Below are 25,574 nucleotides of genomic sequence, written 5' to 3'. Positions count from 1 at the left end.
TCTGCTAGACACCTGGTTAGCTCATATGGTAGAGTAGCTGCCCCGGAAAGGCGGTGGTCCAGGGTTTGAGTACCGCACCAGGACAAATTTTTCCTTAACTGCAGAGCTTTTCTTTTGAGGAACCCGTATCGGTTTCCTTTGTAGCACTTAGCTAAGTTTGGGTGGCTGTCTCATTTTCCCTTTATTAAGAACTGCAGAAAAAAAAAGAAAAAAGCACGGTGGCAGCGTGCTGGTTAAGCAGGCATGCAGGGGTTGGCTAGGATACAGAGAAGCATTTTGCCCGAGCCGTTTGTCAGCGGCACATGGTCCGCACCGAGCGCATGCGCGTTGTTGCTGTTTGACTCTTCAGTTTGTGTACAGAAAGTGAATACAATTGCCAACTGATATTTTCGAACATTGACGGGGTCTCAAAAATGTACAGTAGCTGGCAGTCTGGAAAAACTAATTTCGAAGGTAAAATTAATTTAGCTTTTTTTTTACAGCTCCAGCGTCGCGGAAAAATGAGTTGAAGCTGCAAGTTAGTTTCGAATTGCCCATCGTGTTGCACATCATTGCGAAGTAGATATTGTGCGTGCGACCTTGACTCTGCGACACTATCAGTTTAACAGGGGACGCGGCCTTCGAAAACAGAAAAATCGCGAAGTCAATTTTGGAAAAACCATATTTTTGGGTTGTGTCCTGTAATTATCAGCACCTAATTCAACTGTAATGTACCAAAAAAAAAAAAAAAAACTTTTGAGGCCACCGCGGCCCACAAAACACGCGCAAATGCCGAAATGAAGTCTAACTTCGCGCGCGCGCCATTCCTGGCCCATGCGGCCTGCCCGCACCCCATCTTGGTGTCGCTTTGACCGTGAATTCTTTGTCTCTGTTTTGCCGCCTTGCAAAATGGCATCGTCGGCGCGGTTGAGGCGCTATTGGCGTTGTCCCACGATGTGATGCGGAGCGCTGATTGGCCGGAGCAGCGCGTTCAAATTTCGCTGGCTAAAGCGCACCTGCCAATGGCTGCTGCGCGGGCGGCGGCGGCGGCAGCTGCTTCCTTTGATGCCGCGCCTGCCACGCTCGCGTCGTTGTTGCCCCTTGCTTCGTCCGCCTCAACATGAGCTTGCAAGCTGCTCATCACTTTGCGCTATCTTTTAAATTATTTTCTCAGCTCCCTCTCTTTTTTTTTTCGCTAGTTCTTCGCTGCACGCGATGCCGGCAAAGCCTAAGACAGTGCAGATGTTCGGTGCACGGGAGCGCGATATGCGTCTTGTACGAGCATCGAACTTCCGATCTTTCGCAGCGAGTGCCGACTGCGTACACGCTTTTCAGTGGCGGAACTGTGCTTTCGGCTGTCGCCAGTCGAAAATCCGACACACTGAGTGTGCCTGGAGCAGAAAGAGCTAATTAGAAGCTCCGCAGGAGCTTTCTAATAAAAAAAAACACTTGTGTTCAACTTTAACGCCCGTTTTCTCGGAATGGATTTTTTCGCTAGTAGTGGTGCTGGGGAAGGCAATCTCAAGAACTGCTCCTCAGATTTGTATGCAGTTTTTTTTTATTCTGTTCCTGAATGACTGCCAGGGGGTAACAGGCTTCTTTTTTTCAAAGCTGGTGCAGTTAATTTATAATAAGCAATTAATTTTTGATGAATGTGGTCATTACTGGCTACATCAAATTCAATGTTGCCTTAAAAATTTTTGGAGGGGAAATTAAAGAAAAGGGCTCTTTATTCCCTGGGATATCTATCAAGGGATCATCACAGCGAATTTCAGCTTCCTACGATGTCCTGGCATTTCTCCAGGCTCTTTCAGGCATGTAGATGAATCACCTAGTTAGACCTTAATAACTCTGGAACTAATAAACACATCTTCATGAAACTTTGCAGTTCCTCCTAGTTCAGTGGTGTGAACGTACCCTGAAAGTTTCATCTGGATATCTTAAAAAATAAAGTTCGGTCTCCAGGGTAGCCTCCCCCCTTAAACTGTTCAACTAGTTCTTAAGTTCAGAATGCCCACACGCGAGCTTTTGCCATTCCTACCAGCACATGCACATTCAAACTTTTGCTATATGCATTTGCAATAGTTGCTGGCCGATCGCCTGCAAACCCGGCTTCCCGCACACTGCCGTCAGTAGAGCCTGTGCGTGTGATATCGCGACAGATCTCCTTGTATTCCTCTGAGGGTAAAACAAATATCGAGGGCGAACTTCCTGTGACGGCATGCCACTCAACAACCCCGTCAGCTAAACCTAACCAGCACCCTCTCCTTGGGAGTCTGGCCAAAGTTGCAGTTTGGTGCAGAGTTGACAAAATGCTCCGCCCGCAGTGGCTGTACCGCACTTTGGAAAGCGGAGGAACCACCTCCGAGAGTGAGAGCACATTCCGGTCATATGCTTCCGATTCCCAGGCACACACGCAGCAAGTGCAAGTTCCGCACATGCGCAGCCTTTGAAAAATGTTTTGGTTATAGTGCGGTACTGCTTATTAGTGCGGAAATTTGAGATTCTGGCAACTTACACAACAAGCAGTCTGTGTTGTAGTTCCTTTTTAAACAATAATTAATTTGTAATATTTGATTCGAAACTTCGAATAGTCGCACAACCCTACTTATATCATTTACCATTCACAGTTAATACTGCACCACGAAAGAATGTAGACTAGGCTGAAAATTTGCGCAGTTCTGGCCAGCAAGAGAAAAGTACGGCCTGAAATAGCTCGTGCACGTGGGCACACCCATGCGTCAGCACAAAGCTGCGGCCCTAGAAACAGCGTCGCGTTGCATCTCGTAGCAGGCTCAAAAGTAGAACAGTTCCAGAGCAAGCAGCCACCGAGTCAACGTCCAGTTGTCAAAGGAGGGGTGTACCTTGTACAGGTAAGCGGCCAGGCGTCTAAATTCGACCAGGTCGTGCCGCTCCAGCCGCTGTGCCAGGGCAATGTTGTCGAAGTTGTCGAAGGCGTCGATGGAGGTGCGCAGGCCCTGAAAGTCCTCCTCCTCGATCAGCAGGCCGTTGAGGGCCTCGTTGACGGCCTTGTTGTTGAGGCTCTGCACCGAGCGCAGGTACGGCTTGACCAGGGGCAAGTGCCCCACTCGGGTGAAGTGGCCGACGGCACGCGTGTGGTCCATGCGCGGTGCCAGTACCAGCAGCAGGTCGTTAAGCAGCATCGGCTTGTGGTCCAGGTAGAATTGCACTGCCCGATAGTACAGTTCGATGTTCGCAACCTGCAAGGTCGAGGCCAAAGGGCAGTCAGGTACACTTCCGTGTGCAACTAACAGCACATTTGCACGGTCTGCCGACAGAGGTCATGCAGGTCAATGCGACCGGTAACCAAGGAAGGACTTGCCAGTGACATTTACAAGTGCAAGGGATGCCTTCGAGTCACGCTACCCAAAGCAACTCGTTCAAACAAAAATTTGTCAGACTCAGTACTATTCCCTCCCTTGCACCGGCCTTCGCAGAAAGAAATGTTTGCATGTTTGCGACTAAGCAAGACAAAGAAACAACAGGATACCAACTGTAATGCTTCTGCTTGTATTTATTTTTGTTTACAGTAAAACCTCGTTAAACCGTACCCGCTTAAACAGTAGTTTCGGTTTAAAAGTAGTAAAGTCGATTCCCCGACTCAGCGGCCATTGAACATAATGTATTTAGCATCCGCATAAACCGTACCAGCTTATTGCGTACGCATCGGTTAAAACGTAGTCTTTCCACTTTTCGTCGCGCAAACACGGCGGTGCGTCGTCTCCACCGGGCGATCCGGCAGAACAACAAGCCTCAGAGATCAGTACAACGGCCTCCAAGCGCCCTGTGCGTTTGCACGTGAAGCCGCATCAACATCAACATCATTTCGACGCCGTTCCAGAGAGCGTCATGGCGTCGCGCAAGCAAGGACTCGCGTCATGCCGAAGCTCGGATAAAAAAGACGCCGGGTGCTCAGCATAGAAGAAAAATTAGACATCGTCTGTGCTATCGAACGTGACATGAAGTCGGCGCTGGCCCGCGACATGGATCTGCTGTTGACTACAGTGTGTGGCATTTGGAATGCGAAGTTGCTCGGCAGCGCTGCTGCGACCGCAAAGAGATGTCGGCTACGAGGTTCGACTTTTCGCCATCGTTGCCTCTGTTGTTGCCGAAGTGTCGACTAGCGACAGTGATGAGGACGACACGGAAAGCGACAGCACGGGCGACTCAGGCCCGACAGTGGCAGAAGCTGCGCGTTACGTCAGCCTCGTGAATGCAATCGTCGCAATGAGAACAGGGGCGCGATAACGTAACTATTCCAAACCAAAAGTTTTCCGAACTCCGGCACCCGGCAATGAAAAAGGCGCCCCGGAACTTATGCAGCACTAGTGCGCGCGTACACGGAGAATACGTAACGCCAACGAGGAATCTGCCGTGCGAGTGTTTGCCGAGAGGAGGGGGGCTGGCTGAGAAGCTGGCACGCAGCTTGAGTAAGTTTGAGGCTGCTGTCGTCGTGCTAGGCCGCCGCGGCATCAAACGAAAATAACACTTATGTCGCGCGAAGTGAATAAATACTGCATGTTTTTTCCCCTTTCATCGCACTCTCTCTGAGTTCCGTTTTCTACAGGTAAGTGGGCGATCTCATGCTATTTCGGTTAAACAGTACTACCTTTTAGTACGTACTTTTTCCGAGCTCCGGCCAACTACGGTTTAACGAGGTTTCACTGTATTATAATAGGCCACAACCAAAACATTTTATATTGAAAGAAGAGCTAAAACAAAAAGGCTATGAGGAAGATCTACCAATATTACTCAATGGTAATATCTACATAGTTTACAACTGGAATACTTGTAAGCATGAGATCGATAACTGGATTGCAGTTGCCATAAACGGGCAGAAATTTGCACCATCCAGACTGACGACTGGCATGGCAGTTTACACCTGCCACTGTGCACCAAGCAAGTTTCGCACCTATCTGTGGTTTTTGATGACAATATTGTCACAACTGCCTCGAAAATTTAAGCAAGATGCAATGTGGCCCCTGGCTGGTTCAGTAGCTTTGCAAGTGAAGCTGGCCAGACTTGAAAAATTAAGCTGTAAGCAACTGACTCTGAACACCAAGTAAGTGCAAATGCTAAATAGCTCTCACATGGAATATGAAATCAAGGAAAAGAAAGCTAAATATTTAACCTCAACACAATTCAAAACAAATTTCTCACAGGAAACTGGTTGCTGCACATACTCAAGAGCCTGCCCTCATTGTGCCACGAGAATGTTGCCAGCCATTCATAATTTAGTATCGAGAAATTGTTATGTACAACATGGTCCGCTTTTATGAAAGACACCACCACATTGGTGCTTCATCATTGACTACAGCTCCCCTTTTACTGCAGGACGTCAAAAATGATACTTAACAGTGCTTTACAACACCTGCCTAAAGCTTCACACGCTTTTTCTCTCAAAGGTATAGGAAATCTTGGAAGTTGTGTTGGCTGGGATATAAATTAGGCATTCCATCTCGAGTCAAGACACGAGGGCCAACTTCGTGTATGAACCAGCACAGGACTTGTACCACCAACTTTGTTCGAAACGTTTTTACAACAGATCCATGGAGTTTCAAAACAATGCAACAAACAGAGCAACCAGCTCGAGATGCGGCAGACATTGAACGGATGTAGCATCTGATACTATGTGCAACACTTCTGCTGAAACTTGTAATTGGATGGAAACTTGTACGTGGCTGTTGGTAGTACTACTGGTAAAAGTCAGATGCATTCCGCCTAGCACTGGGAGGTCTTGGAAGGAGAAAGAGCACTATGTAAACCGGCAATGAGGAACAAAGAGATGCACTAATTACGGGCTGAATGACAGCGGCAATGGCACACAGAAGGAAGTCGCTTGACCAACATCCACTTCATACCGTCAAGTGGCCTTTCAAATGGTCACCTGAAGGATACTCTCGTTAAGATACTCTGAATGCACCTCCAGGAGCTGTAGTTCACTGAAGTTTCTAAGCAAAGATGGCACTCAATTGTTCTTTCCATGAAGTAGACAAAACATTACCTGGCACATTTGAGCTGAATTGCCTGCATTTCTTTTTTTTTTTTTTTTTTTTCATTTTGGCGGCTAGCACTTTGAGAGTCACCATCCCAAGAAAATAAACATGCAACCGCATGCCTTGTACGATAGGCGAAAGGTCCAGTTTATTGTGCACTTTCGGGCTTCACACACTTTGAATCAAACTCTCGCAGTCTCCACACGTGCTGCAGCTGCCACTGTTAACATAGCCTGTGCCACATGTGGGCTGTTGCAATTAGTATCTGCCAGCTGGACAAACCTTGCAGTAAAAGGACCCTTGGCACTATGCGTCTTGCTCAAAATACTTGAATACTTCAAGAAAGCAAATAGTAGGTTTTCCATTCATCGAATTAAATTGTTTGAATATTTGCCATTCAATTAACATACAGTAGACTTCTGTTAATTCGACTCTGTTCAATTCGATCCCGACCGAAGGTACCAGCCGGCACCCATTTATTTTTATGGGTCCAAACTCATTATTTCAATCCTAAAATTGCCCTTCACCAAATGATTAGAACTTGAGCAATCGGCATGCACGCATACGATGCCAATAGCGACCCCCTTATTGGAAGAGTGTCTCGGCAGCTTAGGGAAATGCGTTGTACACACACGACCTCCCGTCAATAACACCCGTTGGCACCCTGCCCTAGGAGGATTTTCAAGCAATACATGTAGCCGCAGCTCACAATGTCCGATTACGGTATTCAATCCTAATGGGGCTATTCCTTCTTTCCGATAAAATTTGGCAGAAAATTGCCTGCGCAGTGCAATCAGACAAAACAAAAACTACCTTTCAAGGCGTTTGTATGCTTTACTGCATAACAGTGGTGTATTGTGGTGAAGCTGCCTTTAGGAAATCTGCCGCCATTGTGGAACACTTAAAACCCTTCCTTATTTTCTTGCAAAAATTCAGTTGCATGTTACAGTTCTGCTTCATTTAGGAGCTTTAATGTCATTTCTACATTATTTTGCTACTTTGGACACATAGAAAGTGTGTGTGTGCGATTCAGAAGCATGTCTGAATAGGGCAAATACTGCCGAACGAATCAGCAGTGTGTCAGTTTTTGCATCTTGTTTAATTTGAGCCGCCAGATAATTCGATAAATTTTTTCAATCGCGTCAGCGTTGATATAACTGAAGTAGACTATTTCTGTATATGTACACCTTAGCTCTCGAAAAGCTCTTGCAACGAATCTTCGAAACCAAGAAATAGTTCACGCGAGCAATTCATAAAAAACTGATAATGTGCCGCAACATACCTAGCCACGCCCCACACATCGCCCTCATCACATGCCGCATCGGTACATCTACAATGTTCAAATAGAGTGTGGATAGCTGCAAATGTTGCACTTTTTGGAGCGCAAATTTTCGAGCTCTTCCAGCTGCAACAGCAACTTCGCCATAATAATGGGACCCCACATGAAAAAGACAGCTGGGGAGAACTCGCCTTGGTGATGATCTCCTTGAAGTGTGCCTCGCGCCAGGCCTCGGTCGGGTGCTGCATCATGGTGACCACGGCATTGTCGAACTCCTCGTACTTGTCGTAGAGGAACACCAGCTCGGCCCACAGGTGCGCCTGCTCGGCGGCCCGCAGCACCTTGGGGATGTTGACGCGCGACCAGAAGAGCTCGAGATGCTCGCGCATCTTGCCGGGCTTGTACTTGGAGTAGAGAATGGCCAGCTCGGTGAACATGCCCATGTGGGCACGCTCCAGGCCCAGCGCCGCCTCCAGCAGCAAGATGAGCTCCTCGAAGTACCCCCGGTCCTGGTAGTAGTTGATGAGGTCCTCGAGCTCGTCTGCGTGCACCACGATGTGCAGGCCGCACATCTGAGCCAGCCGAAACTCCTCGCTGTCCACGCAGGCAAAGCACACCTCCTTCCAGGTGCGCGTCGAGTTGGCCTTGCGCGCCGAGTCCACGGCACCCTGGAACTCCTTGAGGTGCACCAAGGTGATGGCCAGGCGGGCAAAGTTGGACACGTTGTTGTACAGGAGCTTGGCCGGCTCGTACAGGCCGTCCTCGAAGCAACGGTCACCGATGCGCTGCACGTCCGCGTGGTTGGGGCCCGACACAAACTCCTCCAGGTCCGCCAGACGGTTCGTCTTGGCATACGCGTAGATCAGCTCCGACTCGACATACGACTCCCGCCCCTTTTTGCGCGCCATCTGCAGGTACCGCACCAAGTCCTCCCACGACCCTGCACAGTGGCCACACGGGCCCCCTCGGTTGGGTCGCAGGGACACACTTCGCTCATCGGCGCACACTGTTTAAGCGAAGTGTCAGGAGGAGCCATTTGGGTTGGGTTTCCAGATTACGTCAATTGACAAACCTCAATGACATGCTCGAGTACAGTTTGGGTCATCGAATTGCGCAGAACACTTGGATAAGGTTTCTAGGCATAACTTGAAGACTGCCATATACAAGTTAGAAAAGGTTGAAGAATGTAGAAATGTGTGACGATGCCCTCTCACATGCAATACAATATGGTGGAAATACTTTGTTTTGGGCCCTGAAGGCTGACAGTCTTACTTTACAAGTAAAAGCAATCTTGAGAATGTTACATTAGCAATAAGGTTTCTAATGACTAATGCTTGCTTTTCTGAATATGTACATAGTATTTATGCCTTTGTTTTTTGTAAATCGATCGACAAGGTAGAAGAACTGGACTACACAATATAACAGACTAAAATTATGTTATACTAAAACTAGATGATGTAATGTACACAGTCTTGGGATGGATGGTTCTATTTCACTTGCAATAGGAAAATGCAAACCTTGAATGGGCCCCGAAAAGCTTTTTTAACCAATCGTAGAATGGCTGCACTAATAAAGGACGCCACATCACATATCTCCCGGCCCAAATTCTTTTTTCGCGCTCGAATTATAACCTGTTCGACGCAGTTATTGCACCAATGCGCGGCTTTTTCTGTCATCTCCACCGGCGTGCCAGAAGTTACATGGAGGATATGGCATGGGGACAAGGCCCTGACCAATGGTGGAGTGTTTCGGCAGCGAGAGGGTTCGTCGTGGCATGCCGTGGTGGCCGCGATACCTCTGTGCTAGGCAACATGTCGGTGTGATCTCGGAGGCCAAGCTCAGCAGACACGGGTACACACAACCGCCGTGTGTAGACTGGAAGTGCAACGATAAATTACCTCTTTCAGACTTTGAGATTGTAGGCTTGTGTATTTTTCATTTATTTACCCTCAATGTTAGGAATTGTGGCATTAAGAATGTTCCCAAGATCGTAAACTAAGCCAAACTGGTGATGGGCTTAGCTGCTTGCAACATAGCTGCATGACGTTGCGAAGGAGAGAGCAAGTGGTTTTTGACTGACATGGGGCTAAATTTCCTGCTACGTGCAGTGCAACAATTTTTGACTTGCATGTTCACAGGAGCCTAGTTTACAGATTGACAATGTTTTCTTATGGTATTCAATAAGTGTTTCAGGGCTCCTCTAGGGTGACACAGAGGCACTTAGTATGGGAAATTAGTTACTTTCAGGTGTGAAAGGGTTCGTGTACGTGTACGTTGAAGTTTACGAATAATTTAAAGAAACCACCAAGTGACTAAACGTGTTGCAAGAGTAAGGTGAAAGTCAATCCCAGATTAATCGAACTCCAAAGGGATCGCGAAATAGTTTGATGTACCAACAATTGTAATGCAACATATACCTATCTGAAGCTTATCTAAAACATCAGCGTCTTGAACAGTTTGTTTCCAAAAAAAAAAGTGCACAGAAATAGCTTATGCATTACAATCTGATACGAAACCAATATGGTGGCATTGGCAACAGCCTACGGTGAGGGAAGTCAGATGCAGAGCCCATGGCAACAGAGCATGCTTTCTTGAACGTTGCCGTGGGTTGCTTTTGTGCTCAACTAGACCACTTTTGGAGATGCTATCACTTTCGCAAGAATTCCCCGTGCCTCATCTCCAGATGCCCTGGAACATACAGCCACCAGCACTGCGCCAGGCTTGCGTCTGCAGAGTGACAAGAATGCACTCTGCCACATATTTTGGCAAGTCAGTGACTGACCCTAAATGCACGAGTAGCTCAGATGAGAGATCGTGGTGCCCTCCAGGCGTGCCAGAGATCGTGTGTGTTTGTTCAAGATAAGGTAGAAATGGATGACTGGCCACTATCGACCATTTATGGCACCACCGCATGGGCGCTACCATCTTTGCAGATGTGACCGCCCCACCTTCGAGTGCCTTCTGGCTTCCCCTTCGCGATAGTGCTGAGTAAATGAAAAGTGCTGTTGACACTCTAGGTTACCTATTCGCCAGTAGTCAAAATATTTCATGTGAAAGGGGGAAACGGTGCATTAGTCCTTATTTTAGCCTCAAAGCAGTGAGTGAATACTCCTAGTTCGTGCATGTGAATCTTCCTATGAAGCGATAAGTGATTGCACTTGCAGCAGAACCCCGCAGGAATGGAAGCGGCCAAGGAAGTTTTGGAGCAGCTGTGGGAGCAATAAAATTGCAAAAGAGCAAGGCGCAATAGACAAGGACTGAAGAAGAACACAAAGCCATTTGACTTGGTGTGCGGTGTCGAGACCTCTACCGTGCCTAGGCTACCTGCCCTTGTTCTCAACGTTGCAACCGGACTTATGCTGCATCACTTGAGCCTGGCTGTTCGCCTGAGGGTGACCAGGATTTTTCTTCAGTGCCCGTCTTCAGCACCGCTTCTATGCTTCGAGGGCTGCCTCCGCCGCCACCACGAGTGCATCTTGCAACTCCACTGCAGACCATCAAACTGCAGGCCTTTTCTGACTAACACTTTGTTTGATTAGTTTGTAGAGTTTCTGTTCCTCTTTTTGCTGGATGTTCTTTAATGAATGGGTTGCAGTATGATAATGAACGACTTCATCACTTGATGGCCGAGGCAGTGCCTCAGCCAGGATTAATTGAAAGAACCTCATCACAGCTGGCACTGTGCCATGACAGTGTGCGTGGCACCGAGTAAAAATTGATCCTAACGCAATATTTAAAGCTGATGCTGCTACTTTCCCCCATCTTTAATTCAGAACAAAAGAATGCTCGTAATCCAACGCCTAAGCGTTTGCGACAGTTAAATATATCGCGCTGCTGACCATGCTCTCAGCAGCGCAGAACTCTCACAGCAGCACCTCCAAGATAGCTGCGCAGCATGCCCATCTGCTGCTGCTGTCTCCCGTTGCAAGTATAATATTTTTTTTTTAGTTTAACAGTAAGATGGGATTCCAGGTTACACGTGAACTTTGACTTGAGGTGAGACTTCACAGCAGCATGTGACACGCTGCCACAAAGCCACTTCCGGAACTCGTCACTTGCGTTCGCTCAGTGCACATGCGCCGTCTGACGCAGTGATGCGAGTTAGGTGTGGCGCCTCCACCCAATGAACTTGGTGTAACCAAAAAAAAATTTTGGGCCCCTTCAAGTTTGAATTGTCAAGTTTTTACTCCTACCTAAAGTTTGCACTTGTAGGTTCTGCTGGGGAGCTGACCACAAGAGCTGCACACCGACGCCCATTAATCAAGCAGGCCCCATGGTACAACGCGGTGGCATTCGACATGGTGTGCGCGAACCGTTGGAACCTAATGGGACGCGTCAGAAACTTGCTGCATATGATGGCTGGTATAAGAAACATGTCATGCGTTGAATCGCACGAGGAATTGCACAAAGTGCCGCTGTCTACTTAAAGGGTCTTGATGCTAGTACTGCCCGAGACATTGCTAAAGCTTTTTGCACATGTTCTATATATTTACCCCAAACGTCAAAGCACCACAGAACACCACACATGGGCTAGGCATGCTGCATAGGTTCAGAAAAATTTTAAACTGCGCTACTAACAGAGGACATGAACAGGAAGATGTTTCTGTTAATGTCCTCTGTTCCGCGCGCAGTTTAAAGTTTTTCTGAATCTGTGAACCGACTAGCCCAACAACATGTCTTACTGCTGTATAGGCTGTCTTCTTAAGGCGGCAGCCAGTAAAATCGTAGTGCAGGCCAATGGCAAGCTTCTACGTTGTCAGATCATTGAAAAAAAATGAACAATCACAAACTATATGTCCACTTCAAAGTTACACGGCAAATTCTGTTTCTGTGGGAGAGGTACAAAGAGCTCCTGCCCTCTCAAACAAAACCAAAATATTTGAGATTCAAGTTTTAAAATGGGGAAACAAGCAATGTAGGCCTTTTCCAATGCCTTTTTTGCAAGCACAGTGTCGCCATGTTGATTCCAGAAGTAGCACAAACTGCACCATCGTTGGCGAGGGAATGGTGCACATTGCATTTGCCAAAGCCCACACGCACCTGTCTTGTGGGCAGTCTGCACCACGTCCAGGTAAGCAGTGTGGTCTCCTGCCTTGATGAACGAGTCGATGGCCTCCTTGACCATGCCCTGGCTCAGCTGGGCCCGGGCCAGCTGGCTCCAGACGCCCGGCTCGTTGCACCGCTCGGCAAACTCGTACGCCCGATCGAGGTTCTGGATGTGCTCAATCAGCACCTGCAGGGGGGGGGGGGGGGAGGGAGTGAGTGCAGCAAATGAAGTAGGTCCCACCTTCACTTACGTAGGTGGGGGGCAAGAGAACTGTTAAAGCTGCTGCACTGGGATGACTCGTGCCGTGGAACTGTCTCTGTGGGCTTAACCTGCACCACACAGAGGTGGTTGGCCGGGTATAAGCACTGCTGTGAGCATTACAGCAAGGTGCTTGCAAGAGAGCTACCGTATTTACACGATTGTAAGTCGACCACTTTTTTTTAAATTTGAAAGTCTGAATTTGGGGTGTCGACTTAGAATCGAAACCAAAACATGGCCCCGCCAAAAAAGCTAGCCCCACGGGAGCTGCAACGTAGTTACAATTTTATGTTTGCTTTATGATCTTACCCGTATCTTTTCGCTATCCTGCGTGTTTGTTCGCGTTTCGGAAGGGTTTTGCAGCATTGATAGTATTACAGTGCACGCAACACTTATGGGGGGGTGTCGATAGTTGATGGAAACGCCGCTGTTCCCATTGGCGGCGGCACACTCAGAACAGCGGCGCTTGCGGGGAGTATCAGTAGTTCATGGAAGAGTGGACACCGCTCGCGGGTTTCTCTTTCTCTGTTGAAAGGTATTGGCATTAGTTTGACGCGTTCCACTTGACTGCCGACTACGTGCTACTTCTATGCTTCCCCAGTCGTCATGAGTGCTCCAGGCCCACTAATTGTTCGGCACTCGTTCACAGCAGCGTTCAAGAGGGCTGCCATCCTTTACGCCGAAGAAACAAATCACTGCGCAGCGGGCCGCATTTTCAATGTTTCTGAACGGGTGGTGCGAGAGTGGCGACTGCAGCGAAGCGAAATTTTCACCTGTGACGGCAATTGAGAAATTTCCCACATGCCAAAGTCTGGACGCTTTCCAGAGCTGTAGGCTAAGCTTGCGGCGTACGTCGCTGAAATGCGTGATCGGTCCCTGCCAGTGAAGTGCGACATGGTCATGAAACAAGCCCGGACATTCACCTTAATTTTAAGGCCTTGTTCCGCCGCAAGTATGAGTTGCTGGCGGCAGAAGACCGCGAAATTATGCCAACCGGACCTGTCAAAAGAGCCTCTCTGACGACTGCGTGTGGTTGGGTGCATTCGGCGTGGGCTGCTGTTCCACAAGATGTCGTGGTGCGGTCGTTTGCCAAATGTGAAATTTCGCTGGACCATGACGAGCTGTGGGACCGCAGCAACGATGACGATGGCAGCACTAGTGAAGACCAGTAGTCCAGTGACCATGTCAGCTACTAATGAATTTTTGTTATCAAATGCGCCCTCAGGTATGCTTTCTCTTTTTTTTCTGTCACGCGATATGGGGGGGTCGACTTACAATCGTGTAAATACGGTACTCGCCAAGATCGCGCCATGTTTTAACGCGTATGAGCTGTGCTGCACTGTCTGCGCATGTGTGGGCGCGTGGACGCGAGCTTGCGCGCATCCGCAAGCATATGAACATGCGTTTGAGGCTAGTAGCAATGATGATGTAGAGCGAGCTCGGCATGTTCATATTAAATAAATGCTTTCTTCATTTTGAGAATGCTGTCCTTTTTTGTTCGGCTTACATTCGAGGTAAGTGTCTTTTTTTTTTTTTTTTTTCGGGCTTGAGGCATTTGAGGGTCGGTTTAGAGTCGGGGCCGGACTAGATTCGAGTAAATATGGTAACCAGCTGTGTCACATATGTTGTCACGTTTTCTCCACTGCTGATGTGTTGCGCACAACCGATTCTCAATCGGCTTGGGAAATCTGCTACGTATGCGGTTTTGCCACTCTGCCCATCAACCCATCAGTTGTCACAATACGAGCTAAAACGAAAATGTCGCTGTTGGCTCTCAGCCTGCAATTTTCAAGATTCTGTCGCACCACACCACCAAAGCACCGTATAGTAAAAGTGAGGCCCGCAAAAGAGACCGACACCAAGAATACCACCGACAAAGAAGTGCCGTGTCGCCTCCAAAACACATTGCTTTTCACATTCCTTGCCATGGACAACGCAATTGCTGCACAAGCGCGTGTAAATTACACCGTCCAGAAAGCAAGATGTGACATTTCTACAATAATGAAGGTTACATTTCTCCATGTGCGTAGTTAGTACAGCCATAGAAAAAAGAAGCACAAAAGGGGCAAAAGGTGGAAGAGACGCACCTCCATTGCTAGGAGACACTTGTATGGGCAGAGCATGTGCTGCCAAAACCTGATGCTTGGTTGCTTTCTACACTTTGTCATCTGCTAGCCTACCATTCCAGCTGCCGTGAAGGATACAGTAAAACCTCGTTAAACCATACCCGCTTAAACAGTAGTTTCGTTTTAAAAGTAAAGTCAAATCCCCGACTCAGCGGCCATTGAACATAATGCGTTTTGTATCCGCATAAACCGTACCAGCTTACTGCATACGCATCGGTTAAAACGTAGCGTTCCCACTTTTTGTTGCACAAACACATGGCAGTGCGTCGTCTCCATCGGGCGGCCCGGCAGAACAACAAGCCCCAGAGATCGGAACAGCCTCCAAGCGCCCTGTGCGTTTGCGCGTGAAGCCACATCAACATTTCGACGCCGTGCCAGAGAGCGTTGTGGCGTAGTGCAAGCGAGGACTCGCATCATGCCGAAGCTCAGATAAAAAAAGATGGCGGGTGCTCAGCATAGAAAAAAAATTTGACATCCTCCGTGCTATCGAACGTGACACGAAGTCAGCACTGGCACGCGACAGGGATCTGCTGTTGGCTACAGTGTGTGGCATTAGGAATGCGAAAAAGTTTCTCGGCTGCAGCGACCGCGAAGAGATGTCGGCTACGAGGTTCGACTTTTCGCCATTGTTGCTTCTGTTGTTGCCGAAGTGTCGACTAGCGACAATGACGAGGATGACACGGAAAGCAACAGCACAGGCGATTCAGGTCCGACAGTGGCAGATGCTTCACGTTACGTCAGCCTCATGAATGCAATCGTCGCGACAAGAACAGGGGCGCGATAACGTAACTATTCCAAACGAAAAGTATTGCGAACTCCAGCAACCGGCAATGAAAAAGGCACCCCGGGACTTCTGCAGCACTACTGCGCACGTGCACGGAGAATACGTAACGCCAACGAGGAATCTGCCATGAGAGTATTTGCCGAGAAGGGGGCTGGCTGAAAAGCTGGCACGCAGCTTCAGTAAGTTTGAGGCTGCTGTCGTCATGCTAGGCCGCCGCGGCATCAAACAAAAATAACATTTTTGTCGCGTGAAGTGAATGAATACTGCATGTTGTTTCCCCTTCCATCGCACTCTCTCCGAGTTCCGTTTTGGGCAGGTAAGTGGACGATCTCATGCTATTTCGGTTAAACAGTACTACCGTTTAGTAAGTACTTCTTCCGAGCTCCGGCCGACAACTGTTTAACGAGGTTTCACTGTACTATTCTGAATTGGCAGATGCCGAATCAAAGGAGCTTGTGTCAAGCTGGCAATTTTGCGACAAGACCCCCACTGCCACTTGCGCAGATATGGTGACCAAAGTGATTCAAGCGCACCTGAATGGCCGATGTGTTGACGTCGAACTTCCGGAAGATGGCAAAGGCCTCCTCGTACAGTTCGCTGCCAATGGCAATGTTGGCAATGTCGGGGGCATCGTAGTTGTCCAGCCTGTTGATGTACTCCATGACTCGCGAGCGGTCTGCCTTGATGGCAGTCAGGATAAGCAGGTTCTGCAGGTTGCGGTGATCCGAGAAGACTGAGTTCTCCAACACAATCTTCTCGAGCAGCTCAATCAGCTCATTGGGGAGGTCGGCCGTCATGAAGGCCTTCACTGTCACCGAGATGTCCTCGGGGTCCTGTGTCTCCGAGAGGGCCGTCTGGACCACCTGGTCGATGAGTGGGCGCCGGAACGGATTGCTCTCTGCCAGAACTTCCGCCCAGAGGTCCGGATCTCGCCGCCGAACCAGGTAGCGAGCCTCGCTCTTGAACAGCGAGTTCTCATTGCACACCTGCGCATAGAAAGAGAAATCTGAATGTGCAAATACGCCAAGTTCAACTTGAGGAAACTGTTGCTGGTGCTGATTTATTCAAACTACATACGAACTTCTTTACATTGATTGCGGACTTTTAGACAAAGTAACATTAGGGTTACATTCGACACTACAGTGGAGAGCTCCCAGGGTAATTTTGATCATCTATCTTCTTTAATGTGCATTTCAACATAAGGACATGAGCATTCTTGCATTCCGCCCCCCAATCGAACCCGTGACCTCGCACTCGTGCATCGGCAACGCCACGGCCAGACGTACCTGGACAAGCTCTCGGTCACACTGTCCCCGCTCGTAGGCGATGCAGGCCAGATGGGGGTCGCGCTTCTCGCAGTATCGGCCCACAACAGTGCTGTCGTAGAAAGGGTTCTCGCGCAGGAACCGCTCGGGGTTGTTGTTGGAGTCTATGTAGATCTTGGCCAGAGCATTGTGGGTGGCCGGTTCCTGGCAGCCCTCGTGCAGCCGCCCCTCGAGCCAGGGCAGCAGCAGCTTGAGCCGGTTGCGCTTCTCCACCTCGGCAACCAGCTCGTCGGTTGAGAACTGGCCACGCACCACCAGGATCAGGTTCTTGATCACCTCCTCGGCACAGTCCACGTCCAGCAGACCGCCCACCACTACGGGCAGGCGCGAAGGGTTCACCTGCACGTCCAAAGGGCAGCAGGTGCTGAACCACCGTCATGGCCAAAGGCGAACACGGCACATCCTACCAGATGTCAGGAATTAATTTAAAACTAAATTACAGGCTTTCACGCACCAAAACCACAATTTGATTAGGAGGCACACCGTAGTGTGGACTACAGATTAGTTTTGACCACGAAGGGGATCTTTTAACATGGCGCCAGTGCACGGGACCCAGGCGTTTTTGCTTTTCACCCCCATTGAAATGTGGCCGCCGTGGCCTGGCAGGACTGGATATATTGAGGTCTTTTCCTACTCTCCTTTATCTTCCCACAGAACTATGTGCAGTTAAACCTCCATATAACAAAATTCAAACTAAATTCTCGATATAACAAAGCATTAAACTTTTCATAACATCTTGTCCATAGAACACCATGTAATTAGAACCTCAATATAACGAAGTATGTTTGCATGCGATTTCAATGTAGTGAAATTTTGTGGATGTGCATGGCTGTAAGCGCGGCTGGGCACATATGCAGCCGTACAAGCTGTTTTAGAGGTAATCTGCCGCGCGTGCAGTGCGGTGGTGCCAAGACGGCATGGCATCATGCAAGCCACCTTCCCATGCGTTTAGTGTTGGAGGTTGCGTATCTCGAGTTTCGGTGACTCGGAGCGAGAGGCAGACGAAGCATTCACTCCCCACTGCAGGCGCTTTTTATTATAGAGTCGTCCCAGTGCCAATCGGCAGCGGGCGAAATGGACAGTCCACTAGGTGGACTCTTACAGAATACCCCCCCCAGGTAGAACAACAAAAGCAAGCGTTACCCCAAGCCAACTTTGACATCGCAAGGCGGTTGTACAGACAGTCCTCTTCCATGTTGTAAGACGTGTGCTGCGTCGTTCACCTACATCAACTGTGCGATATTACTGCAGCCTGAAATCTTGCATCTATCTTTGTTCTCCGATCATGCATTACAAAGCACAAAAAGAGAGTCGCATGCCGAACTTCTTCCTCGTCCTCGGTTCCTGCTCTAACACAACAAACGACTCATGCTGCCTGTCATAGCCGCAGAAATTTAGCCAGGCACTCCGTAATCAAAAGAAAACCTCTGGAAGAAAAGTATTTTTCTGGTGTGTTGCCTGTAGGCAACACTCATCCATAAAGGGCTAACATCATCAGACCAATAAATGTAGCTGCAAGTGTCATCTGCACGTGCTGCAATTTAACAAAGAACCAGTATCAACTTGGCCAGCTTTCAGTTGCATTGCAAAATAGAGACTCGCTAGACAAGCTTGCGTCGTCCAATCACCTTGCACAACTGCGACTGCAAGTAAGAGTCCGAAAGGGTAAGGCACCTTTTGGACGTAGATCTCGATGTACTTCTGCAGGGAGTTTCGGTACAGGTAGAGGACGAGGTCGTGGACGAAGTCGAAGCGGTCGCACACTATGATCAGCGGCAGCTGGTCGGTGAGCTTGGCCTCCTTGAGAAAGTTCTTGACCCGCTCGGCGTTGTAGCAGTTGCTCTCGCGGCAGATACGCTCCACCTCCTTGATCTGGCCCGTCTTGCAGGCGGCCTGGATGTACTTGAAGTGGACTTCCGGGTCCTGGCTGAAGTTGACTATGGAGCCCAGGAAGTAGAAGAGGCCCTCGTAGCTCTTGAACGACTCGAACAGGTCGATGAGCGCCGTGGTGGTCAGCTGCTCGTGGTACTTGGTGGCCACCTGCACACAGATCTGCAGGTTCTGCCGCAGGTTGTGTGTCAGCATGGCCCGCAGGCACTCCAGGGAGTCCTCCACCGAGAGCGAGCCAAAGTAGTTCACCAGCCACTGCACACACAAGACGGCAACGCACCAACGCTGACACAGCGATTCGCACACTGCAGGTAAAGCTAGAAAAAGCTGCACACCCTAAATTACATCCACACTACATAAAGTTGCGGTACAAAGACATCTAAATAATGATACCCACCCTTCACTCCAGTTTTTATCAAACTAAAAAAAAAGAAAACAATACCTAGGAGACGGGAGGGAGCAAGATTTTCAAGTGTACACTTGTTAATACTACCACCGCCTAGAAGATCTTCCAGTTCAAACCACGGTCATCTGATAGCACGCATTATCAACCGGATGTCTGTAACGAACACCTCACTCTTCCTGGCTGCAATAATGCACTGAAACAGCATTCCAGAAAGGTTTTGCTACACCAACCGCTAACCATTCCAGTTTCGGGAAAAGTCAACTAACCATACTGACTAAACTTTCATACCACTGCACTTTTCCTCTCTCCTTCATTCCCAAATTACCATCCCAGTACAATCTTGCACTATCATTTCTGCTTTATTTCAGCAACAAACATTATAGTACGTTGTTTCCAGACATTCTGCGTACAATACCCCAGAGTCTTTAAGGAGGAAATAACCGATGGCCAATCCGCAAGGAAGCGCACGGACAACCCCCTCGCCAATGCCGCCTCACCTCAGCATTCAACAGGTGGGTGTGCACAATGGCGCGCTTGATGTCGTACAGGTCAGTGTAGTGCTCCAGGGCCCGCTGGAGTAGGCCGGCCTTCTCGCAGAGTTGTGCCACGTGGGCACGGTCGTAGTGGGTGAACATCTGGTTGCCCAGGATGGCATCGGCCACCTGCGGCGCCGTCATGAGGTTCATCTCCAGGAGCCGCGTCTGGAGGTGGCTCTCCGAGGGCCTGTTGTTCTTCAGGGCATCCAGCAGGAACGCCGTGCACTGCTGGACTAGGTTGGACTCCATGAACACGTCCACGATCTGCACGTGGAGCAGCGGGGCGAGAGCAAGCTAAAAAAAAACTCAAAGAACAGCTCGTGCACAACTTGAACACACCTTCCTGCTAGATCATTTTACCAGTAGGCCACGGCCAATAAGTCACTGTTGCTGCTTCCAACAGCAAGACTAAAGGGTAATGTTTCCTATACAGTAGAGTCTGCAAAATATGTGCTACCCAAGTTCAGGCAAAGCTTCAACAACTGCAATGCAGCAAAGCCACTTCAGAAATGTGTGCTTACATCCACTCCTAAAGCAAAACGGAACGCAGTGAAAAAAAAACTCCGATACAGCAGCAGCTGGCTTTCCAGACTTCAGGTGCCATTACACACTTCGATTTTTACCATATACACCCCATCACAAATATTGCTGTCTCGAATGACAGGTCTGGCTGCATTTCTCGTGGCAGAGCGATTTGCTGGACTTCCCAGTGACATTTGGAGCTAAGCCTGATCACAAAACCATGACGGTTATTGATTGTACTATTTAGATGAAAATTATTTTCAGGAAGTTACACTTGCACTATGTGAGCCTTAATTTCAATGACAGTATTTCAGCTCATCTAACAGTGGCTTATCAAAAACTATGTGCCAGCATAGGGTTCACCTACTCACGCATACAAGATGCAACTGAATAATAAAAAAAGACTGATCTTCCAACACTCTCAACCGAATTTGTGGGCTGCTAATGATCTGTAGTTGACTGGTTCCTGAATTCCACACTCAACTGCATTGTAGCGCGAGCCAGGACTGCACTTCAGAACGCAGAACACTCCAGTTGCGAAAAATGTGAGTATACACTGCCCCTCTATAGTGAGACACCTACCAAAAAACTGCGTTGATGAGCTTCCTGGGTGTTTCTGCAGCCTTGCAGACTGACATGCTTTCCTTCTACCCTGCATGAAGTGCATTGTCCTGACTGTACTACTCCATGCCACATATCAAGACCCTCTGCCCCCGTGCTCCTGTAATGCACGTCTTAGGCCCTTGGTGTAAATAAAAAAAAAATGCTGGACGTTTACACAGTGCCCCTTTAATATAAGACTGCCAGATAGAACTGCGGTAATTTTAATCCCCAGCACAGCACCTGGTTGATGTCTGCCAGGGGTTCCTCGTCCTGCACCAGCATCTGGGCAAAGGCAGTGCCCTGGTCGGGGCTGAGGCGCATCACCTGGCGTAGCAGCAGCACGTAGTCTGGCGTGTAGCCCACCTTCTTGGCATACAGCACAATCTTCTGGAACTGGCCTGTCTCGGCAAAGCACTGGATCACCTTGGCTGGCACATTGGCCCGCAGGTAGACGGACAGTGCCAGCGTCGGGTCCACCTGCTTCACGAGGTCACCGAGCTCTTCGCTGCACTCGAGCTTGTCGTCCTTGAGCCACTTCTCAAGTAGCTGCTTGCGGCCCTGCTGCAGCACGGGCCGGCACAGCTCTAGGGACTCGTACTTGTTCAGCTGGCCCTGGTCCAGCAGGATGCCAAAGTACTGCAGCAGTGGCGAGGTCTGGCCTGGCTGGTTGGGCACCTGCTGGAAGCGCTGGATGGTCTGGGGCGTCCGCAACACCCCGCGCGGGGCATTGGCCGCCACCTTGGCGGCCTCCGAGTACTGGCCGCTGCTGAACAGGGCATTGAAGCGCACCACAAAGAGGTCCTCCGCGCCCGACAGGTTGTTGCGCACTGCCATGCGCAGTGCCAGATCCGGGTTCTGGAGAACGTTTGTGATGTAGGGGATGATGTTTTCTTCTTCCACGCTCACTGAAAGGACCTGCAGACGCACACACCAAACATGAGCCCCCTGTCAGTTGAAAAAAACCAAGAGCAACAGGCCACAAGTGCACGAAAGCAACCAAGAGCTGCATTCTCGGCCTGTCACTTTCGAGGATGTCACTTGCAGTGCTCGTTCAATGGATAACCCAGCGGACACCCCGCCCTGCACTCTAATGAACGATCATTGGCAATGTTACACCAATGAGATGCTACATCACATAAAAGTCAAATCATTCTGCAAGAATTATCAGTACATAATACGATCCTATGATGCACACTCAAGGTGTGTCCTATTAGCACAGCGCAAAAATGAGGGTACTTGTCATACCAGAGTGCAGGTACCTCAATTGCCAGTACATTCAGCTGACCATACTTTCATGGGCTAAGGCTCAAATACCAAATCTTTAGAATTCACATCAAAAAGTAATTCAGATAACTTAATCTGACATTGCAACACTTATTTAGCTTAAAGCATAACACAGCCAAGTCAAAATATTGGCCTCCGATATGCACACATCAGCGCTACAGGCGTTCATACCAATCGCTAGGCTTCTGTGCATATAAATTTTTTGGTTCAACGCCAAGTTAAAGTGAATGGTAATTGGTGGCGTACGATTTCCAAGCGAATGCAGTCGAACCTCGATATAACAAAGTTGTAATTGCAGCAAAAAACTTCGTTAAATCGTGAATTTCATTTATTCCAGGTTTCAAGGTTCCAGAATTAAAAACAACTTCACAAATTCCCAGAGCATTTCAGGTAGATAATACCTTGTTTCTAAGCACTTATAAATAAATCGCAAGAAGGTTGGGCCATAATGGCCCCGCTATGAGCACCAGCGCGTACAGTGTAGATCGCACCGAGAGCAATGCATTGACATGGTTCGCAGTACCCGAGATTTGTGTGTGTTGCGTCACACAGTGCCATAAATCTCGGATGCCATGGTTGACCACGCTTAGTGGCTGTAGCCAGTATCCACAAATTAAAAACAGAAGTGTAAAAACATACGAATATTAGTCCCAAGGCAAAAAAAAAAAGTCAGTTTCACCAGAACGATGGCGCATTGATAGGGATGGCAAGGACACTACACGAAGTAAGGTTCGTAGACATGCGGGAACAACAAAATGTGCGTGAAGGCCCCATCCATTTCGGTTCGCCGCTGAGAGATTGCCTCCGAGATCAGCCACGCACGGACTGGCACGAGGAGGAGAAGGCAGACAGATGCACGTCCCTGCCTGCATTCCCCCCACACCAGTGCATGCTTTATCACGTGACCGCAGGTTCCCTCCCTCCCCATCCCTCTCGCACAGAAGGAATCCTCGGCCGTCCTGTTTCTCGGAGCTGTTTACCAACACCACAAATAGCGGAGCTCTGTCTCCTGCCCACACTGTCCGGGGGCGCCCACTTTGAGAGCAGTTTTGCCACTCGCGGTGTTCATGCACGAGGATGCTTGAGAAAGTTTTTTTGCTAGATTTACTGGCCATACAGGCTCCAAGTACCTGACTGAAATGGCCGAAACCTTCATTAAATCAAACTGTCACAAAATTACTTCGTTAAATTGCAAATACAGTTTTCAACGCAACTAAGATTGCTAAAGGTAAATAGTTTGTTACAACGCAAATTTCGTTCAATTGAGGTTCGTTATATGGAGGTGACTGTAGTTCAAATAATGGGACTTGCAAAAGCATTGACATATGCACCAGATGTTGAGCAGACCCACCTCGGGAATCTATCTTCAATGTGCTGCTTTTCAGATATGTTCATGCAAAAATACAAGTTCCATTTTTTTTCTTTTTTTTTTTCAATGCCAGTGGCACAAAATTTATTTACAGGCTTTCCTCACTGTTGCAGTTCAGTACTGTGCTTGCAATTTCATCACGGTCAAGACCGCGGGAGCGTTTCGAGAGTTATCGCGATGTTGCAAAGTGTAATCTTGACTGCAATGCCAGCAGTTAAGCTCCTTAAGCTGTTCTGCGCAGTAAATGTACAAACAAACTTGTAGGCCTGCTTGCCACTTCTGTAACTCTCAGTCGTGAGCATTGTCTCAGGCTTGATCACCAATGAGTGGTCAACTTCTGGCAACAGTTTGCCGCCCACAACGCCATGCTTTTGGCTGTTAGGAGCTGCTTCACCTGGTCCCGGTGAAGGAAGTTACAGTACTTGATGGAAATGTATTCACTGCTGCCATATGGCTCTCTCAGGAAGCCAAGAAACTATCTCGGCAGTGAAATCAAGGATACAGGAGCCAGGCTGAATGGTGCCTTCTGTACGGCCACCATTTGTAACGACATCGTGAACGTGGATCATGTCTGCAAAATTGAGTCTGACACCTTACGGCATCAGAGCCTTCAGTAGGCTTACATTGGTTCACTAGAGAAGGTGGCGGTGTCGTGGGACTGACGTTAGAATAATTGGGCAGGTGCAGAAATTGGGTCAATGACTAAGTGAACTCGTCTTTGGCTTGTCATGGCTATGAGCCCTGCGTTGCAACTTGCGCACCGAAAACAAGATTGTTAATAATACACATTTTATACATGTTATTGAATTCACATTCGTACGTATTGACTACACTGGAAACATTTGACACTGAAATGCAAGCCGAAGTGAATATTGAACAGCACAATATTTTATAGAATTTTCCAAAGTATTGAATATTCACAAGCCTACCAATTACATAAACTTTCTTTTTGAACATGTGCACAGATGTCCATTGCATTGTCTCGGCGCACCCATGCATATGCAATGTTTTCAGTGTGATGTATAGCATGAGTAGCATGCATCTAGTCACTACATGACTGCGAAACAAAGAAAAAGGCACCCTTTAAAAGTGTGAAGAAAGCACAAATGTGCAACCAGCCCACCTGTCCCTTGCGGTTGACACCGATGATGCCCGAAGTGGCCTCGTGGGGCGCGGTAACAAAAATAGTGTCGGCCGAGATGCGGTTCATGTAGATGCAGGTGCCAGTCTCCAGGTCATACAGGTGCACGTAGCCGTACTTCGTGATTAGGAACACCACGTCGTGCTTGGGGCTCATTTGCATCGCCACTGGAAAGTCGTTCTGCGCCTCGGGCGGGAAGAACACGTCCACTGCCTTCTTCGGGTATGCCTGATTGCCAGCCGCAGGCTGGCCAACCTCAATTATGTGCAGCTTGCCGCCGTGCGGGGTCCGCACGGCAAAGCAGAAGAGGGTCGAGACCTCAGTGTTGCCCTCCTGCTTGAACTGGGCAAAGGCGGCGGCATGGCCCTCGATCGGCTGGCTCACCTTGCGCTCCATTGAGTAGAGCTGCATGGCCCCGGCCACTCTGTTCTGCTGGGCCGAGATGCCAATCAGGAGTAGCCACTGGATCTTGGCATCCGTCCGGTAGTTGATGATCTGGCACCCGCTGAGGCTTGAGTGGCGGTCAAACATCTTCTGCGGTTGAGAGTCCCCCTCCATGCTCCAGTGGTAGACGGCCCCCTCTGTGACCAGAGCAATGGTGTTGACGTTGATCCACTTCCAGAAGACCACGTCCTCTGTCATGGTGTGTGCTTTCACTTTGCTCTTCATCTCAATGTTGAAGATCTGTAGGGTGCGCGATGCCTTGAGGGCAATGACTCGTGAGGCGGGGTTCATGATGGCCGAGTCGGCGGAGATGGGCCGCCGGATGGGGTTGGTCGGGTTGGCCATGTCCACAATGACCACCTGCGCGGCGTCCCCAACTTTCTCCCGGACGCAGATGAATTTGTCCGACTCCATGGTTAGCGTGTTGAAACCCACATTGGCTGCATTGATCCCTATGTTGGTGAGCTGCAAAGAACAAACGCACAATGGCCAACTGTCACTGCAAGGTGAATGGCACTGCTTGCAAAGTAATTTTAAGCACTGTTATAAGTGCAGCTGATTTGA

The 25,574-nt window shown here is 48.9% G+C and overlaps 1 protein-coding gene across 1 annotated transcript in view; it reads right to left on the bottom strand.

Annotated features, from left to right (window-relative positions):
* The window catches only part of Chc (clathrin heavy chain), a 52,786-nt gene that overhangs the window by 14,613 nt on the left and 12,599 nt on the right, over window positions 1–25,574 (bottom strand). The window contains exons 2-10 of the mRNA XM_050172788.3: window positions 24,549–25,475; window positions 21,013–21,687; window positions 19,609–19,911; window positions 18,490–18,960; window positions 16,777–17,154; window positions 16,024–16,476; window positions 12,316–12,508; window positions 7,467–8,215; window positions 2,844–3,200 (exon numbers count right to left, since the gene is read on the bottom strand). Of these exons, the coding sequence (XP_050028745.1) occupies window positions 2,844–3,200; window positions 7,467–8,215; window positions 12,316–12,508; window positions 16,024–16,476; window positions 16,777–17,154; window positions 18,490–18,960; window positions 19,609–19,911; window positions 21,013–21,687; window positions 24,549–25,475 (4,506 nt within the window). The remainder of the gene's footprint in view (window positions 1–2,843; window positions 3,201–7,466; window positions 8,216–12,315; window positions 12,509–16,023; window positions 16,477–16,776; window positions 17,155–18,489; window positions 18,961–19,608; window positions 19,912–21,012; window positions 21,688–24,548; window positions 25,476–25,574) is intronic.

The sequence above is a fragment of the Dermacentor andersoni genome, chromosome 3 (assembly GCF_023375885.2).
Source record: "Dermacentor andersoni chromosome 3, qqDerAnde1_hic_scaffold, whole genome shotgun sequence".
In the NCBI taxonomy this organism is placed as follows: domain Eukaryota; kingdom Metazoa; phylum Arthropoda; class Arachnida; order Ixodida; family Ixodidae; genus Dermacentor; species Dermacentor andersoni.
The sequence above is the reverse complement of the archived record's forward strand: the minus strand, read 5'-3'. Positions and strand labels throughout refer to the sequence as shown.